Genomic DNA, 20111 nt, shown 5'->3' with positions numbered 1-20111 from the left:
ATGTGGGGTGGTCAGAGAAAGCTGCTCTGATGAGAGGTCACTAAGCAGAGATCTGAATTCTTCAACAGAGTGGATACATGGAGGAAGAGCTTTCAGACAGAGGGGACCACGGTGCAAAGGAACTCAAGTGGAAGCCCCAGTGATAGGCTAGAGCCCAGGCCCTTCTGGGAGGATAACCATCCTTCTAGAGAGATGAATCACACTTCCGATCAGCAAAGGCCCAGTCTTGACCGTTTGTCATGGCGCTTCCCAGAATGTGAGATGTGTGCTCCGCTATGATATTGGTGGTTCTTAAAATGATTTTAGATGCTATGTGGACATATAATTAAGTCGCGAGGTGAGACAGCTATTTCTTTTTTCTTTCTGTTTCAATCCTGACAACATCCAAGTGAAAGCCTCCATTTGGTACTAGTATTTCTGTAACATCTCTTGACATTTGCTAATTTTTAACAGACAGAAAAAGCTCTTCATGCTTGAAGCCTTCTGTGAATAACAGTATTTAGTTAGAATTTAGTTGTTTTGCTTTTCTTTTTCTTGTATCCATTTAATGATTTCCTTCCATTTATGGAAAGGAAAATTGTTTTCTATTTATGAAGTTCCTTTGAAACATACTGCTTTTATTTAAGTAAAAGTGAGTCAACATAAAGAAAAATACCAAGAAAATAATAATAGTATGAGGATATGGCAAAAAGTGTGAAGATGCCTTTCATGTATTTTCTTATTTTAAAAGAGCAAGGACTTTGGGGCAGGAACCATCATCTGGCTGGTATAGTTAGGGGAGGAAGGCTCCAGTGTTAATGGACTCACTTCTTGGACTCTCTAATCAATAGAAATTGATAAAAGGCCAGATGAGAAATTCAGGCAATATTTTACTAGGACTCATGCTGCAGCATAAGGGAGCAAAAATAGGTAACAGGTGCCCTGGCTTACTCCCTGGTGGTAGGGCAAGCTGGTCCCTTAAATGGGGTGAGGGTAGGGGTGGATAGGTGGGTCAGGCTGGAGGGGTGGCTTAGGTGGTCTGCCCACCCCTTTGGTGGTGCCATGTGCAGGGATCATGTGCAGTACCCTACTTTTGCTCCTGGCACCTTTTGGCCTTTTTGTATCTTGTTCACAGTTTGCCCCAACTGTGCATGCATGCAGTTATTTTTAGTCTTTTAAAGGTTCTTTGTGTTCTGTTGCTCAAGGAAATGTTGGTCCAGGTGCAAGCACTCCAGTAAAGGGTCCCAGGTCCCAGCCTATCTCACCAGCTCTAGTTCAGATAGAAGATAATGCCATATTCAAGATACTTTACTGTTTTGCTTATTCATTGGATGCACAGTGACTGGGAACTGGTTAAATTTATTAGCAGACTTGCCAGAATGACTTAATTTTAAGTTGTCTAAATTGTAAACACATTCATTTGCTAATGTAACAAGTCAGCAAAATGGAGACATATCCTGATATTCCAGACTTTTATACTGGGAGGGACTCACAGATCATCTGATTTTTCCTCTGAGAAAACTGAGTGCTAGGAAGATTAAGAAAACCTGCCCATGATCACATAGCTAGTTAATGTAATTTATTGCCACCACTGGAATCCAGGCCTCCCCACTCTGGATTTCGGACTTTTGCTGTGCAATCTTGGCTCCCCACTGGGTTTAAAATGGAATTATATCATGTTGTAGTGTTAATCATTGAAATTAGCCTTTTAAAACATTGTACTATTGCCTTTTTCTTCATTTTAAGAGGAAAATTTTCAAATGCTTTTAGAGGTATACTGGGATGAGATTTTACTAAAATTTTTTTATTAGTGCCAATTTTAATGATTTAAAAGGAAATTTTGATGGTTCAGTAATGCATTTTTCAGAAGCCTTCCCCATGTCCCTCCACCCCCCACCCCACAAGGCTGACATAGGAAGAGCAAAAGACTTTTATCGAGTATTTATGGGACTGATGAAATAATGCATCTGTTGGCAGTTAACTACAGCTCTTTCTAGGAATAGCAAACCATGTGACAGGTCTCTCCCCAGCAGGGATGCCTCCATATCACTCTAAAAAATGGATTTAATGTTCTTTTCTTTTAGAAATTCTCACTGTGAATTTTTTCCTCCTCCTGTGGATGTATGGGTTGCTTGGCTACATCGATCACCCTATCGACCATCAGGATTGATTTAGTTCAGAGTTTTTCAACTCTGGCTAAAAAAAAAACCCCTGATTATCCTCAGGCTTCTCCCCAGGCCAGTTCATGCCAAACTCTGTGGAGGTGGGATCTGAGCAGTGGTTTTAAAGACACAAAACATGCATATACATGCGCAGACACTTTCCTAGGCTATTTTAAAGTGCAGTCAGAGTTGAGAACCTTGAGATCCGACAAGCATATTAGGCACATGGCTCCTTTCTCACTTATTGCTCCCTAACTGTGGGCCTCCCCAAGCCTGTGTGCTTGCCGATAGAGTTGTCCTTGTTTTCAGGTGCGGGAAGATGAAGGAGGCTGGAATGGAGATATAGAAGGATAGATAGTTTTGTTTTAAATCTGCAATCACAAATGTTTTAATTCTTTGAATTCTCTGGACATTGTTGCTTAACAGTGTTCTAGAATCTCAGACTCCATGCAGGTGTGATGCTGCTGCCAACGTTAAACTCCATTAGAGCTCTTTGGGGATACATAGGCTACATGTTCATAGAACAAAACTGATGGGAGGGTTTTGTATTATCTGGTGAATTTGGATTTGGGGGAATTATTTTCATTGCCAGTTCACATTGTTTGGTAATTACAGACCATCCACAGTACTGTGCACTCTGTAGATCAAGCTAAGTCCAAATGGAGACAGAACCTTCCAGTAGAGAATGAGTTGGATGCTGCTCTCAGCTACAGAGGGAGTGGAAGATGGCTTGAAGATGGATGAGAGGAGGAGGGACACGAATGGCCAGCTGGGAAGACTGGGACTGGCTTAGTCTGTCCATCTGTGGGTTGGTCAGACAATTTGCCTGCCTGCCCACAGTTTTTATTTGTAATTAAAAATGAATCTTAGTTTTTTCCTATGTCTCACCAAGAACCTCAAATAATAGTAGTAAAATAATAATCATAATATTTCTTGGGGGCTTAACTCACTATGTTCCAGGTCCTTAGCATTTATTAATGCATTTAATCCTGACAATAACTTGATGAGGCGGGTGGTATTATTACCCTTATCGCACAGAGATGTTAAGTCACTTGCTCAAGGTCGTATAACAGAGTTAAGCCAAATTTGAAATCTAGGCACTTTGACTTCAAAGCCTGCTGAATCACATCCTGTAAAGACACTTTCTCAAAGTTCGTTTTTCTCTCCTCCCTAATTCTGGTAACCTGTGGGGCTCCAGAGCCTATTATTTGCCAGCAACCCCCTTCTTCTTCCTCCCCCTACTCCAGCCTCTCCCAGACATGCAGCCTCTGGGGCTTTTCTGTCTTTTTCTTTCCTGCCTATTGGCCAAAGGCTAACTCCTGGTTGGTATCTCTCTTCACTATCTCTCATTTTATCCTCTTTTTTTGTGTGTTGGTGGAGGATGGGTAGGGTCTAATGTGAGGCCATATGGGGTCAAGGAACAGAGCTCTGGGTTGCTTCCATCCCAACTTGCTACCTTGAGAGTAAAAAAGAGACGAACTCTCCTTGGCTGTGATCAGGAGACAGTGTGTTGGCTCTCCTGCTACTGGAATCAGGTCCCACTTTTGCAGCTCTTAAATCATGCTATCGAAAGTCGTCAGTTCCAATAACCAGCTTTTCTGGTGGCTCGGCCTCGGAGTTTAACCATATGCTTAGCAAGGTAGCTTTCTCTTTTTATGGGTATAGTTCAAACTTGTAGGCTGCTGTTGTAGCTAGCTGCAGGAATGTTTGCCTTTACTTAATTTTAATAGGCAGCTGTGTTTATACTTGTTCTACAGTTTTAGCAGTAAGGAGTATATGAATATGATTCTTTGAAGGACTTTTTCCCCAGAGGGAAAAAAGAGTACATTGTACTTTTCCAGACAGTAAATTTTAATTGAGAAGGAAATGTAACTTCTAGAAGAAGTTTGGGGCAGGTTTTAGTCTTAGGCTTTATTTTTGTTAGTGTTATAAAAGAAATCTTAACTCCTTGTAAGAAGTGCCAAGTTGACAATTCCTGGAAATGTTCATGTTCTATTTATGCTCAGCACTGTAGCAGAGAGGGTGGCGACGCTGTTACCAAAATAATACTGCTGAGATGTAGTAAGTGGCAAACGAGAGGCTTGTGGTTTTATAACCTAAATATAAGCCTTTTAAAGCATCTCTCCACTGCACCGTTTGTACATAAGGCATATGGGAGCCGAGCAGGGATGGTGCAGTTGTTATGGAGAATTACAGAGCAAGCAGAGCACATCTGCTGGGACTTGCACTGTTGTTAGAACTGGAGAAGGTCGGAGCCGGAAGGTACCTCAGAGATGTTACAGATGAGGAAACTAAAGGCTGTCAGACATGTAGGTGGGCTCTTTACTTCAAGCAGTAGACCTATTGCAAACATAAGCAAAAATAGAAACTTCTCGAATGTATACTGGGTTGCTCAGACTTTGAAGGAATCGCTAAAATTCCAGGGCTCAGTAGGGGCAGGAAGGAGGCCACTCTGGGGATCTCTGGGCATTGATGACCATCTGTAGCTGAGTTCCTCCACTTTTCTCAAGGTTCAGAGTCTGGCCTAGGGTGTTTTGAGCCCTTCCCTTAGGACACCAGAGTCAACTGGAGTGGGGAAGGGACAGTTCCCAGAGGAAGAGGTGAAAGCTGATTAAGAGATGTCCTCTATACTATATCACTCCCACTTTCTTTTTCTTTTCTTTTCTTTTTTTAAAAATAGTTCCACACTTGTGGGCCTGGAAAGAAATGGTAGCCCTTTAAGGAGGGAGAATGTTCTATATCTTAAGTCAGCAAAGCCCAGATTGAAGGCCAGATGTGGCAGGAAGAGTACAGGAGAGCAGTGTTTGGAGCAAGACAGGTCTTCTCCAACCTTTTCAAAATCAGAAGACATTGAGGAAAAAAATGGCTTGAGAATGTTGAAGAAGAGAGGAGGTTAGAAAGAAAATTTAGATTATATACCAGCCTAAGGACTTTATATATATAAACTCACTTTATCCTGATAGACCTTTTTCCCCTGTATTGTTTCTTTTTTCTTTTTAATTGAAGTACAGTCAGTTACAATGTGTCAGGTTCTGGTGTACAGCACAATGTCCCAGTCATGCATATGCATACATATATTCATTTTCATATTCTTTTTCATTAAGTGTTATTATAAGGTATTGAATATAGTTCCCTGTGCTATATAGAAGATATTTTTTAAAATCTATTTTTACGTATAGTGGCTAACATTTGCAAATCTCATACTCCCAAATTTATCCCTTTCCACACCCTTTCCCCTAGTAACCATAAGATTCTTTACTATGTTTGCGACTCTGTTTCTGTTTTGTAGATGAATTCATAGTGTACTCTAATTTTCTTTTTTTTAGATTCCACATATGAGTGATATTATATGGTGTTTTTCTTTCTCTTTCTGGCTTGCTTCACTTAGGATGATGATCTCTAGGTCCATCCATGTTGCTGCAAATAGCATTATTTTATTCTTCTGAGTAGTATTGCGTTGTATTTATACCACAATTTCTTTATCCAGTCATCTGTCCATGAACATTTAGGTTGTTTCCATATCTTGGCTATTGTAAATAGTGCTGTTATGAACATTGAGGGTGCATGTGTCTTTTCGAATTAGAGTACCTTCCAGATATATACCCAGAAGTGGGATTGCTGGATTGTATGGTAAGTCTATTTTGAGTTTTTTGAGGAATCTCCATACTGTTTTCCATAACGGCTGCACCAAACTGCATTCTCACCATCAGTGTAGGAGGGCTCCCTTTTCTCCACAGCCTCTCCAGCATTTATCGTTTGTGGACTTTTGAATGATGGCCATTCTGACTGGTGTGACGTGATACCTCATTGTAGTTTTGATTTGCATTTCTCTGATAATTAGTGATATTGAGTAGTTTTTCATGTGCTTATTGGCCATTTGTATGTCTTCACTGGAGAATTTACTTGTTTAGATCTTCTGCCCATTTTTAGATTGAGTTGTTTTTTTTGTTGTTGTTATTAAGTTGTATGAGCTGTTTATATAGTCTGGAAATTAACTTTGTCAGTCACATCATTTGCAAATATTTTCTCCCATTCCGTAGGTTGTCTTTTTGTTTGCTTATGGTTTCCTTTGCTGTGCAAAAGCTTGTAAGTTTAATTAGGTCCCATTTGTTAATTTTTGCTTTTATTTCTATTGCCTGGGTAGACTGCCTTAGGCGAACATTGATAAGATTTATGTCAGAGAATGTTTTGCTTGTTTTTTTCTAGGAGACTTACCGTGTCTTGTCTTATATTTAAGTCTTGAAGCCATTTTGAGTTTATTTTTGTGTATGGTGTGAGGGAGTGTTCTAACTTCATTGATTTATAGGCTGCTATACAGTTTTCCCAACACCACTTGCTGAAGAGACTGTCTTTTCTCTATGGTATATTCTTGCCTCCTTTGTTGAAGATTAATTGACTGTAGGTCTTTGGGTTTTATTTCTGGGCTCTCTATTCTGTTCCATTGAGCCATATGTCTGTTTTTATGCCAATATTATGCTGTTTTGATTACTGTAACTCTGTAGTATTATCTGAAGTCTGGGAGGATTTTTCCCCCAGCTTCATTCTTTTTCTTCAATATTGCTTTGGCAATTCTGAGTCTTTTGTGATTCCATGTAAATTTTAGGATTTTTTTTTTCAGTTCTGTGAAAAATGTCCTGGATAATTTGATAGGGATCACATGAAATCTGTAGATTGCCTTGGGCAGTATGGCCATTTTAACAATATTAATTCTTTCAGTCCCTCATAGACCTTTGAGGTGGATACTGTCATTATCATTAGACAGATTGCCCAAGGTCACACAGCTGTAGCAGAACTGAGATTTGAACATCGCCAGTCTGGTCCTCCCATTTGTGCTACTGAGCACTAGGCAGTCCTGTCTCTAATTCCAGTGCTTGGTTCTCATGCCGTCACATGTCTTAGATTATCCAACCTGGACTAGCTGCAGCTCCTTTTTGTTCTGACCCTTTCTTGCCTTGGGTCTCACCTGTGCCAACATTTCCTTTTTTTTTTTTTTTTTTCAAGTTTACCAAATGGGAGATTAAAAGAAGATAAAAAGGTTTTCTAAGAAATGTGATTAGACAAAGATTTTGAATGAGATTGACTTAGCAATTTTTGTTGAGTTTTTAAATTATCTCTTCCCTTTCAATTTCTTTCTATTCGTAATCAGTCATTTGATGGTGTTAATGGGCAAATGTGATTTTTCAGGCTCTTGTATTTGTTTGAGCCCTTTTATTCCTTCATGCACCAGTCAGGATCCATTTAGGAGACAAAAAGCACACAGTGATTTGGACAAGGAAAATTTAATATAAAGAATTATTCAGTAGTAAAAAATTAACAATGGTTAACTACTAACACGGTAAAAGAGGTCTCTGAGGAACACAGAAACAGCAAGTGGAAGAAGCTGCTTTTTCTGGGCTGAAGGAGAGTACAAGATGAAGGCACTAAGAGCTTTCAAGGAGCCTCTCCCCACCCCCAAGGCTGAGGTTCAGATCTCATTGGAGATGAAGTGGCAGCCAAGTGAGTATGCAGCCTGCCAGTGGCCAGTGAACTTGCCAGAGGTTACAGGCTGGAGCTGGTCAGTAAGGGAAGCCCACCAGGTTGAGAAACTTGGTAAAGAATGTCAGTGGACCAGAGTTGATCCTCAGAAAGCAGACTGCTGAGTGGTAGAGAAATTCCCTGGAGAGTGAGCACTGTTGTGTTTCCCAGACGCCACTGGCAATATACTTTAGAGGGGATAAAGCATCCCAGACCAGAATGATAAGACCCTTCCTGTGCAGTGGCCTTGCAGCATTCCTCCAGGGCTCTCTGTTGATGAAAACTAACACTGCACCATGCGACAACAGAGAAATATTTACAGGGTCCAGCCCTAGTATCACAAAGCAGGGCAAAGAGGGTGAATTTAGAGCTAAGAAGTAATACGTTGCTAATTGGCACACCTCATCTGTAAAAGGATGATAGTACATGATTCCCAAAGTCATTCTTAGAACCTGATTTATTCATTCATTCATTACGCAACATTTATTGAGTATCTACCATTGCTGGCTGTTCTGCTAATAAGGCTCTGTGATTGTCTATTTTTTTTTCTTTTTTTGCAAATAGAACATAATGTTCTCTAAGGTAGAGACTATTTTTATCTCTACCTGCAGAACCTATCCAGTATAGTGCTAGACACATGTTTATCCTCACATGTTTATTGAATGAATGAAGGAATGACTATAAAGATGAATGTACAGGCAGAGTCGTACCCTCAGAGTTTAAGTTGTAATTGGGAAAAGGTGAAGGCAAATACATAAAACATGATATTCTGCTTATCTTTTGCTACTCCAAAACTTACTAGTTTAAAATAATAGTCATGTATTTTACTTATGAATGTGTAATATCAGTGGGGCTCAGAAGGGACAGCTCATTTCTGCTCCTCCTGGTGCTAGTTGGGGTCATTTAACTGGGGCTGGACTGGAGGAGCCACTTCCCAGATGGGTGAGAAATTCACATTTCTGGTGAATTGGTGCTGCTTGTTGGTTTCTCTCCACATAGGCCTTTCTATAGGTGGCTGGGGTTTCCTCACAGTATGGTGGTTGAGTTTCAAAAGGTAGGAAGTGGAAGCTGCTGGGTTCTTAGGTCCTGGATCCCAACACTGGCAAAGCATTAACTTTCACTATGTTGTTTCAGTTAGGCTGTCCCCAAAGCCCAGATTCAAAGACAGGAGTAGAGACCTCACATTTCCTTGGGAGATGTGTCTGATCATTTTGGGGCCTTATAGTACTTACCAGAGGTAGTGGTTTAAAATATGTGTATTTCTTATCGTAAGTGGAAAATTAGCTGCCATACATACAAGTGACTTGTAAATTAATAACAATTGTTGTTATTTAATGTTGTTAATGTTTAACAAAAAATACATTTTTAAAAGTGAAAATAGCTCTTTTTCTTTTCTGAATATAAAAGCAACAGATATTTGTTGTTTAAAAAAAGGTTCTAGAAAGATATTTAAAAAATGGAAATTACACATAATCTTATTGCCTAGAGATAACCACGGTTTATAATAAATGGGTAGTGAAATGCAATATTTGCATTTTTACCATAGGAGATTTTTGTGTAGAAATTTTCTTTCTTAACTCTAGTTATTCCTAGAAAGTTATTATTTACTTGATACTAACACTTAAAATCATGTGATGCCAAATAAAAGATAAAATTCAGATTATATGTGTGTGTATAAAAAATACATTTTTTTTTTTCAGAAAGTAAAACTTTCTGAATCAACTTGAAGTAGTCTTTTCGAATTACTATTAAGTCTGGTTGCTATTTCAGTTAGCAGAGGGTGGGAGAGGGGAGCGCTGGACTTAAATGACCTTCTCCAATGACCCTTAAGGAACTATGAGGAGGAGTTTTCACTCTGCTGTTTAAAGTATTTTTCTGTTTATCTTTTTGTGAGTATTTTATTTCAAAGTGGTTCACTAGGTTATTATATAACCTGATTTTTTTTCAGTCTCTTGTTTGTATGCTTTTAAATATTATATTTCTAAATCTTTTCATTGTTTTTCCCAAACTGTTAGACTCTTTCCCTATGGCATTTTAAGATATATTTATATCCTTCAAATTGACCAGATTTGTAAATATGTGAATGTTCTGGATTGTAGATTAGATTTTTCCCCTCCTGCACTTGGAAAGGCATTCCTAATAACTTTTTTCACTGAATCATTGAGTGTGTTTAGAAGAAACTGTTAAAACCTTTGGCAGAATAGTCATGTCCCATCCCTGCTGACTTCTTATTACCAGGGTAAGTACCATAAACCATTGTAGGAGGGGCTGTGCAAGTCAGAGAAAAGAGCAGGTAAGAGAAACTCCAAAACTTTGCTTCCTGCATTATTTCAGCAAGCATTTATTGAATATCTAGTATGTGCCAGGAGTTAAACAGGTACAGAAATTAAGATATAATCCCTGCCCAAAAGGTGCTTCAGACAAATGAGATGATACATGTATAGTGCTCAGAACAGAGCCTGGCATGTATTAAACGTTCAGTGAACGTGAATTGAATGTTAGTTGTTGTTACCATCAGAGGTAACTGAAGAGTTGTGACACAGAGATAGGTGATAGGGACAGTGACATTCCTGCTGAGCCTACAGTAAAACAGAATTGGGGGCGGCTTTAAAGGGTGCATATATACTTTATTATGTTGAGGGTTGAAGGGTAGGTAGGAGTTCACTGGGTAGGCTAAGGGAAAGGGCATTCTGGGCAGAGGTAACAAAAGGTGCCAAGGCCCAGGGGCGATGGCTGTACCTTGTGTGCGCCTGGTGCCTAGTGGGGAGGGATGAGGTGGTGACAGCCAAGACGGGTTTCAGGCCCAGGACTGCTCAGCAGGGGCCTTGAGTGCCACGTAAATGTCCAACAGGGGGTGGAGGACAACTGATGAATTCTGATAAAAGGATTGACATGAACAGACTTGCACTTAGAAAGCCCACTCTGGTGGCATATGGTTAGGGGGCACAGTTAGAAAGCTGTTGGAATATTCCAGGTGAAAATTGTCCAGAGGACAAGGCACTGGCATTGAGGATCGGGAAAAGGATAATAAGCTTGAGAGGGGTATAAGAGGAAGGACTAGTACATAGGCTCTCAATGGGAGGAAATGATCCCAAGGGGGCAAAAACTGGTTGAGGCAGGGTATAAAAAAATCTTAGCTATTAACCGTGGCTTGTGGTCTTCAAAAGGGCTATGGTAATAAATAGATACCCAGTTATCCATGGTGTTAAAATTTCACGGGAGGGATGCAGTTAGGAAAAAATGTCTTAAAAGTCTTAGGGAAGGAATAATGAAAACAAGATTGAGAAGCACTGGATTGGAAGGACTCATTGCCTGACTGGACTCTAGGCTGAGGAAGAAAGAGGATTCTGGGATGATGCCCAGGTTTCTGGTTTGCAGTTACTGAAATGCACCAAGACTGGATACACAGGGGGTATGGTTGATGTACAGGCCATGTCTGTTGAATTTAATCTAATAGTGACTCACATTTATTGGGCACTTACTGTGAGCGCAGTAAATGTCGTGGTTTTCCTCCTGTATCGTCATTTACTATTTCTAAGCTTCTTACTCTGTTTACCTGTTAAATGCTCATCTTCACCCGAGTTCTGCCAAATCCTTCTTATCTTCTCACTGGCACCATTCTTCTTGGGCAAAGCCCATCTGTACCCCTGGCTTCATGACCATCTCAAAGAGAACTGCTTCTAAATCTGTCTCCAGCCCTACTGGATAGCTGCAGGTCGGCGCTCTGTACCTTAACTCAACGTGGCCAGAATACAACCCCTTATCTCACACATCAGAATTCCTTCTCTTCCTCAATGATATTTATTTTCTCCAGTTCAAAAATATATTCCTATATATTCTACTACTCAAACAATCAGAAGAAAGAGGGGATTTTGTTTTGTTTTATTAATTAATTAATTAATTAATTAATTAAAGCACTTAGTCCAGACATCGTCTCTTTCTTGAAGAAACCCCTTCATGGTTGGCTGAGAAACTCCTGTTCGGGGTTTCCAAAGCACTTGGGGCATATTTCTGTGGTGGCACATCCATCCTATGTTAGAATTTTGTCCCCAAGCAGACTATGAGTTCAATGAGGGCAAGAACTTAGTTTTTCTTATACATCCTTATACACTCAGAATCTAGCACATTGCTCTATACCTAGTGGGGCCAGTGAATGTTGGTTGAGTGAATCTGTGGTGGCCTTATTTGTTCCCCTCACCTTCCTCTTAATCTCTAGGCATCGTAACTATTTGTATTTGTTTGCTAGAGTTGCGATAACAAAATGCCCAGACTAGGTAGTTTAAACAACAGAAATTTATTTCTCACGTTTCTGCAGGCTGAAAGTCCAAGATCAAGTTGTTGGTGGGTTTGGTTTCTTCTGAGGCCTCCTTGGCTTGCAGATGACCACCCTCCTGCTGCCTCTTCACATGGTTATCCCTCTGTGTGTGCATCTATGGTGTCTCTCCATGTGTCCTAATTTCCTCCTTTTACAAGGATACCTGTCAGATTGGATTAGGGCCACCCTAATGGTCTTATTTTAACTTGATTGCTTCTGGGGGGAAGGGTATAGCTCAAGTGGTAGAGTGCATGCTAAGCATGCACAAGGTCCTGGGTTCAGTCCCCAGTACCTCCTCCTAAATAAATAAATAAAGTAACTTGATTGCTTCTTTACAGACTCCAAATACAGTCACAATCCTAGGGGGCTTAGGGCTTCAACGTATAAATTTTGGGGAGACAATTCAACTCATAACACTATTACTGCTTTTTTTTTTTTTTTTAACTTTATCTTATTTTTCAGCTTTTCCTGGCTAGTCAGCAGGTAATAGGTCTTTAGTCCTTGACCCTTCATGAAAGTGATTCTTTGGCATTTCCTAGTGGTCTCTATTTAGTGTTTGCTGAATATCAGCCATTAGCCATTTATTTTACCAAACTTAAAACAGAGTTTGTTCTGGTCTCTGTGCAGCGTAAGTTCTGACCTATCTGGGTATTAATCCATTTTATCAGCATTATTAGTAACTGTTGTAATAATACAATCTCACATGGGAGGGTGTTCCTTAACTTCTTTACTGCTGAAAATTCCCATTGGGGATGTACAGGTCAGGCATAGTTGTGGGTACAGCAGTCAGAACCTTGGAAGCCCAGCTCTGCCCAGTGTCAAATCAAATCATTTTAAAGATGAGGGGAATTCAAAGACTGCAGACTTAAGGCTTTCAGAATTGGCCCCTTTGAACTGATATTCCCAGAAACGCTGTACAAAATAAAAGCAAAATGAAAATCACCCCCTCCAACATGCACACACCCCGGTAGACTTCTGACAGCAGAACTGCCCTACCTGCTCAGAGGATAATTTTATGCACATAGTAAGTACCTTTGGTTCTTAAGTTCTGGGTTCCTTTATTAACCTGCATGTTTATGATGTTCACCTTCCTTACAGTTTAATCTACTGTCCATCCCCTGGGCTAGTCATTAGCTGGCCTCCCATTTGCACTTTCACTTCCTGCAAATGCCCTAGAGATTTGGCCTCCTGCTTCTTTCTGTTACCCACACCCACTACCCTCCTTCCCCCCAGCTTTCACGTCTTTTGCTTGGGTTCTTCTCCCTAAGGCTGCAGTCTTCTAATTTCTCATGGGCATCCCTTCTTCCTCTTCTATTCACCTTCTGTTCCCTTCTTCTTTCCTTCCCCAGCAGCCTTCTCCTTTGAGAAACAAGCTGAACACTTTCTAAGATCATTTTGGCTTTTTGTTGCCATCTTGCCTTTGGTGTCAAGCAGGCATTGGCAAACTATGGTCAAATGCTTGTGAGCCAGATTCAGTCCTCTACGTGTTTTGCATGGCCTGTGAGGTAGGAATGGTTTCTCCATTTTTAAAGAATTAAACAACAACAACAACAACAAAACAATAATATTTTATGACATGTGAAAATTATATGAAATTCAAATTTAGTGTCTGTAAATAAAGTTTTATTGGAACAGAGCCATGCTCTTTTGTTTACATGTCATCTGTGGCTGCTTTCACACCATGCTGGCAGAGCTGAGTAGTTGCAGCAGAGACCCTGTGGCCCATGAAGCCTAAAAAGCATTTACTCTTTGGGCCTTCACAGAGAAGGTCTGTCCATTCTTCGAATAAAGAGGGAGAAAAGCCGGAAAATAGCTTTGCATGACAGGAATCAGCTTTGTTTACTTTTCTTTCCTCGGTGCTTACTGGAGGGCTGGATTAAAGCTAATGCTTGTTCTGAAATTGTTTTGAGAGTCAAAACTGGAGAGGCCTTTCTTCAGGGCAAACTTTTCCTGTGAAAGTATGTCATTATCTTTGCCATTTTTGTTGAATTAAATTTTGCCAGAAGAGATTTGTCATACCAGGGCCATTGAGCCTTTCCTTTCATTTCTAAAATTGTACATAAAAGAAAAAGAATTAGGTAAACCAAACAGATGAAAACTCCTTTGTGCTCTGCACCTTCACACAAGGATTTAATTTCAGTTTATCCTGTATACTCAGTCATGGTTTAGTCTCAAGGTTTTTAAGTATTGGGACAATGAGATAATATTAGCATTTAAATACTAACTACAAAAAGAGTTGAGCAAGGTTTGTGGTCATGATCATTTGCCTTTTGTTCCCATTCATTAGGTATTTTGTGTATTTTTTGCAATCCCCCCACCTTGTCTTTGTTTTCATCTCCTTTGTAGGAAATTAATTATCATTGAAACTCAAGCCTCTTGACAAGTAATGCCAAGCAAGGGTAAGAATTTCTTCCCATTCCCCAAGATAGTCATTGTGCTATTTCTGTTATTCAGAAGAGTGGCTGTATTAGGTTTCTCAACCCCCTAAGGCATTTATTAACAGTACATTTTGAGTGTTCTCAGAGTGCTGGGGGCTCCAAAAGGCATTAAAAAGATTTCGTCAGAAATAGAAGGTAGAGTAAGGAATCTATAGTCTGTATGGCAAGAGAGAGGTTATATGCACGTGAAATTCTGAACATTTAACAGCAGTCTACAAAGAAATACCAATGGAGCCTTGAGTGTGAGAAAATTGCCCTAGAGAGAGAGAAAAACATCACTCCAACTCCCATCTTCCAGGGCTGACTGTTCATTAACTGCTCCTTTCTTGCATATTTCCCCAGATTTTAGTTGAGATTAAAGACTTTCATTCCATTTCTCATTTTAACTAAGAAAATCCATCCTGGGTTGTCTTCAGGTTGCTGCTCCTGCTAGGTCCTGTTGGTGTAGGCTTTGGGGGAATTGAGAATCCCACATTCCGGGTGGTGCCTGACTGTGGCTCTACCTGACATGACTCTCCAGTTTTCCTTGTGAGAGGGAAGCATCTCCACCTGTTCTTGGCTTATTTTAAGGGTCTTCTCGCCACCAGATTTCCTAGAGTCTTGTTCACGCTGTCCCACTATTCCTTCCCCACTTCCTTGACACCCTACAAAACAAACAAGCAAACAGAAAAACCACAGCTCTTTTCAGGCCAGTGCACCTGACAGGTGCTATGGTAGCCTGTGAATGGGAGCTGTTGGTCTTTGACATTATTGATGGTTCTCTGCAGGGCTCTGGGAGCAGTGGCCCTGGACAAATAGGATAAAATCACCCAACCCAAGGCCACAGGTTTTCCCACACTCTGGGCCATTCACATTTGGTAAGCTCCATTCTGGTTCATTCCACAAATGGCTTAAATCATTTTCATTGTTTTGTTCAACTCACTCAGGAAAGGAAAGCATAGGCATTTAAATTGTTTTAGAACAGCATTTCACACCTGCTATAGACTCCAGAGCCAGCTAAATGCAAATATTGGCTCCAAGGTTGCTTTGGGCTGACTGTGTTCTTGAGGGCAGGAGAAGCAAAAGCAGCCCAAGAATCTTACTACCTTCAAAGTTGACTAAAAGACAGTTTCTCTTTAGAAAGTGAAAGCAAGCAGAATCAGCCACCCCAATGTGCCACTTTGACATGTAGATTGTTTTGAGCTGAAGGCAGTCAAGACCCAGCCGACTCACGAAGAACTTTTACCTCTCCCTTAACTGTCTAAAAGAATTTAGAAAGGGGACCTGGCCCAGACAGAGAGCTGTTACCAGAGAGAACTTTTTATCTGAATGACCTATCTGTATGGAAGAATAAATATCTGATTACCAAATACCTGATCTTCTTCTTGTCCTGTGAATTACTGTCCTCCCCTTTGAAGCCCCAGACTCCTGTCCAATTCCTTAGCTGAGGATGGTGTATGAGCCTCAGTCTCCCTAATCACCCTTGGGTCTCACATTTTTATGGGGCTCCGGTACATATGAAATGAAATTGCTTTTTCTCCTGTTAATCCGTCTCAGGTCAATTTAATTATTAGACGAGCCACAGAACCTAGAAAAGAAGGAGGGAAAAAAAATTTCCTTCCCTACCAAAGTGAGAAAACAGGTGCCAATTAAGTATTGCTTTTTTTCCCCCCTAAAGCTCTTTTAATTTAAAGAATAGTTGAGTAATTGGGAATATAGTCAAAAGAACTAGAAATCAGTTGATCTAGGCTCAAATATTGCCTGTTTCCTACTAGTTCTGTGTTCTTAGACAAGATTTTAAAAATAAAATTTTTACTTTGAAATAATTTAAGACAAAATACTACCAACAGTTCCCAGGTACCCTTCACTCAGTTCCCATCAACAAAGATATCTTACATAACCAGGGTCCATTGTCAAAACCAAGAAATTGACATTGATTCAATTCTATTAACTCAAATACAGACCTTATTGGGATAGTTTTTACAGGTACTCTGCGTGTGTGTGTGTGTGTGTGTGTGTGTGTGTAATGTGTATGTATGTGTAGCTCTATGAAGTTCTGTCACATGGATAAATTTGTGTATGCTTTTTTGATTTTTAATGCACACTTATCTTGAAATCAGCCTTTGTGTGAATAATTAGTAGTGGCAAAATAGCAAAACATGAAATTATTAATCTGGAAATCTCAATGTAATACTCTTAATTAAAAGACTTCTGGTTTAGGAAGTAGAAGGTCAGATTCTTATTGCAGCTTTCCAACTGGGGAAGAAATGAGGGAGCTAAACTAAACAGAAATCTTGATTTCTTGTGGTTCCTGCCCAAACCTAGGATTTATCCTTGCTCTCATCTTTTGCTGCACTAGCCCTCCTCCCCAACATCTACTTCATTAGCAAGCCTTCTGAAATACTCCCCAAATCTGTCTACTAATCTTCCTTTGCCAAGATTACTGCAATGGCCTCCACATGTATTCCCTGTACAATCCATTATCAACACAGCAGCCAGAACTATCTTTCAAAAATACAAACCAGATTATGTTGTGCCTCTGCATAACCCCTCTCCAGTGGCTTCCCATTGCCCCAAGAATACGATCGGAGCTCCTCACCAGTGCCACGGGGCCCCTGTGATCTGCTGCTCCCACCCCACCCATATTCTCCCTCCCTCTCACTGTGCTCCAGCCACACAGGCCTCCGTTACCTCTTGGGTCAGCCGCGGCAGGCCTACTTGTGGCCTTTGTCCAGCTCTTCCCTCAGTCAGGTGTGCCCTACTCCTAGTTTTGCTCTGATAATTAGCTCCTTCTAGTAATTTAGGTATCTGGCCTCTTCAGTGACGCCTACCTGGTCTGTGCAAATTAGACACCTCCCAAGTCACTTTCCTTCATATCATCCTGTTTTATAGCCTCTATAGCATTTAACATAATCTGAAACTATCTTCTGCACTTGATTGGACTTGTTTTTACTTGACTAGTGAGTTACCCTTCCTTAGACTGTAAGCTCCTTGAGTAGTAAGGCTTCTGAAACTGTCTGGTTCTCCCTGCATCCCAGAACCTAGGACAGTGCCATAGAAGACATCAATAATTATTTTTTGAGTAGATGCATTCATGTACCAGGTAATCACAGAGGTTTATGAAATTGAAAAAAATCACTTAATCTAATAAAATAATTTGATGTTTAAGATTATTAAATTTTTCCATATTTAGGACTCTTAAGAACGTTATGATTAAATTCCTATATACTACAGATTTCCTTTTATGTACCCATGTATTAGTAACAGGTCTTTTCCTGAGGCAGGATCATTTTAGATGGGAAAGATAAGGTCTCTGTACTCTGGTGACAGGTGTCTGCCTGAACACATCAGACAGAACACCTTAGAGCTTTGAAGTGGTAAAGGTGAACTACTTTGTTCATATCCCCCATCAGCTAAGCTTTTGCATTAGAGAAGACCATTGTTTTCATACAGAATGTGCAAGAAACTTAGTACCATGTGGTTTGACACTTGGCCAGACTTGCTTTTATTACTTAATTTAGGCGAACATATCCCTTTTCTTTTGAGTTTAACATGTAAGTAATGGCTCCCAGAGCTAGGAGACACGGAGCTGCTCATGGTCTGATTTAAATGAAAAAAATACAATTTATGTCTTCTGCTTCATTTTTTAAATTCCTGTTTAACTTTCATTTTATTATCAGAGCCACATAACCTAAATGTCACTATATTTACTTTTGATGGTGTTACCAGCCACTTGTGCCTTTTAAGCAGTTTTAGAAATGTAGCGCAGTGTAGGAATATAAATGCATGTTTTCAGACGTGTTATGCTGAGTTAATGATTTACTCCTGCTGAAGGAGTGGTTTCTGAGAGAAATCGTTAGTCTTTCATTAAATATTCTTATCAAAGGTTAATACATTTTCTCTAATTAAATTCTGGAGTTCTCTTTTGAAAAATGTATGCACCCATATAGCTTCCAGTGATGTAAATATTGACATCTTGGTTCCTTTTGTTATGATTTTATTGTTGTTATTGCAAATGAATTAATTTCCAAGAAAATATGTGCATATAAATATGGAAGATGATATCTTGAAAGCATTTTGCTGTTTTCACATTGTTATGCCCATAGCTTATAGGGTGTTTACTTGAGAAGTCATTTTCTTATGTTGATTTTTTAAAACGGTGTGTATTAATGGTGAGTGAATTTATATTATGAAAAATGTGAGTGATGGAATATGATTACATATTTCAAAGTAGTAATTTATGTGAAAAATTGATGCTCTGAATCATTTACTACTAAAATTTGTTCTTTTTGTGATACCCCCTGCCCCCTCCTTAGGTCCTCTTAATGGTTCTATATTTTTTTGGAGAGCCAAACACGACCTGAAGAAGGTAGTGGGGGAGAGGGAGCAGTCCGAGAGGTATTAAATGAGCAGGCTGCTTTCCCAGAAGCCTGTCACTTACAGGATCTGAAATGACTGCTTTTGGGGAGAAGTGATATTCATACTGATGGGAGTAAAAATGCATGCTCCTTTTTGAGGAGCTTTTGTTTTCATAATAGAACTTTTTTGTACAAATGAAAGGATGTTTTAAAGGAGAGGACCATTTGCAATTGAACGTTGTCTATTCTGGTAGCATCTGACTGAGAGTAATTTTCACAAATTCTCAGTATTGCATGCAATCATTGCTTAGAAGTTGGATCTTTTTTTCCTTATGATAGAATTGTACTTTCCATTTCTGTTTTAAATCTCATCCATGCTTTTTAAGTAGTGTAATAAATTGTTTTCTTATCTGCAGGATGACTGACTGAATTTGTAATATGTGTAATTTGCCCAAAAGCATAGTTCTGTGACCTGTATAAGCCAAACGTATGTTATGGCTTTTGCATTGGATAACTTTCAGGCGACTTTTGTTGGCCTGCAATCTTATTAGTAAGATTGATTCAGGGTACTCATTCAAAGTCACCTAATTTGTCTTCCTCATGTCCTATGAATTGAATCTCTGAGCAGAGCAGTCACTGGGTATAGGACAGACCTTGGACTGTGTGTATCTGTCATTTTTTTTTAGTGATAGGGGGAGAGGCACTCTGTGAGTAGTGATGTTCCATGATGATTCTTGGTTTTTTTTTTTTTTAATATATAAAAAAATCTATTGCTATGGAACAAACTACCTCCAAACTTGGCTGATTCAAACAACCATTTTAGTTTGCAGGTTGGGGATTCAGAAAGGGTTCAGCTGAGTGGTTTGTCTCTGATCTGTATGCTGTCAGTTGAAGTGACTAGGGCTGGAGGATCTGCTTCTAAGATGTCTGGTGCCTGGGCTGGGAGGCCTGAGAGTTGATGCTTGCTCTTGGCAGGAGGCTCAGCTGGGGCTCTTGGTCTGAGCACTGCAGCGTGGTTCTTCATGTGCTTGGGTTACTCCCAGAATGGCAGCTAGGTTTTTAGAGGGAGCTTTTCCAAAAGGTGTGAGTGGAAACTTTAAGGTTCAAAGCTTCTTACGACTTAGCCACATAAGTCCCAAAATACCGCTTCCTCTGCATTTTATTTGTCAAGTAAGTCACTAAGATCAACCCAGACTCAAAGAGGGGAATTATCCTCCACTTTTCAATGGGAGAAGAAGCAAAGAATTTGAAGCCAGTTTAGTGGCTGATGTTGGGGTCACATCAGGATAGCATTTCTTTAATAGCAATTTATGCCTCTCCTAAGGTTCAAGTGGCTTAAAGTACAAATACTAATAAGTAGTTCCAT

The 20111-nt window shown here is 39.9% G+C and overlaps 1 protein-coding gene across 7 annotated transcripts in view; it reads left to right on the top strand.

Annotated features, from left to right (window-relative positions):
* Positions 1-20111, top strand: part of CRADD (CARD and death domain containing adaptor protein) — a 195329-nt gene that overhangs the window by 6460 nt on the left and 168758 nt on the right. The window contains exon 3 of one of the 7 annotated variants that reach the window (XM_045522418.2): positions 14317-14369. The exons of the other annotated variants lie outside the window; for them this stretch is intronic. Within the exon in view, the coding sequence (XP_045378374.1) occupies positions 14317-14324 (8 nt within the window). The 3' untranslated portion in view covers positions 14325-14369. The remainder of the gene's footprint in view (positions 1-14316; positions 14370-20111) is intronic. 7 annotated transcript variants of the gene reach the window in all.

Source organism: Camelus bactrianus, chromosome 12 (assembly GCF_048773025.1).
Source record: "Camelus bactrianus isolate YW-2024 breed Bactrian camel chromosome 12, ASM4877302v1, whole genome shotgun sequence".
In the NCBI taxonomy this organism is placed as follows: Eukaryota; Metazoa; Chordata; class Mammalia; order Artiodactyla; family Camelidae; genus Camelus; species Camelus bactrianus.
This window is presented reverse-complemented; position numbering and strand designations above follow the sequence as displayed.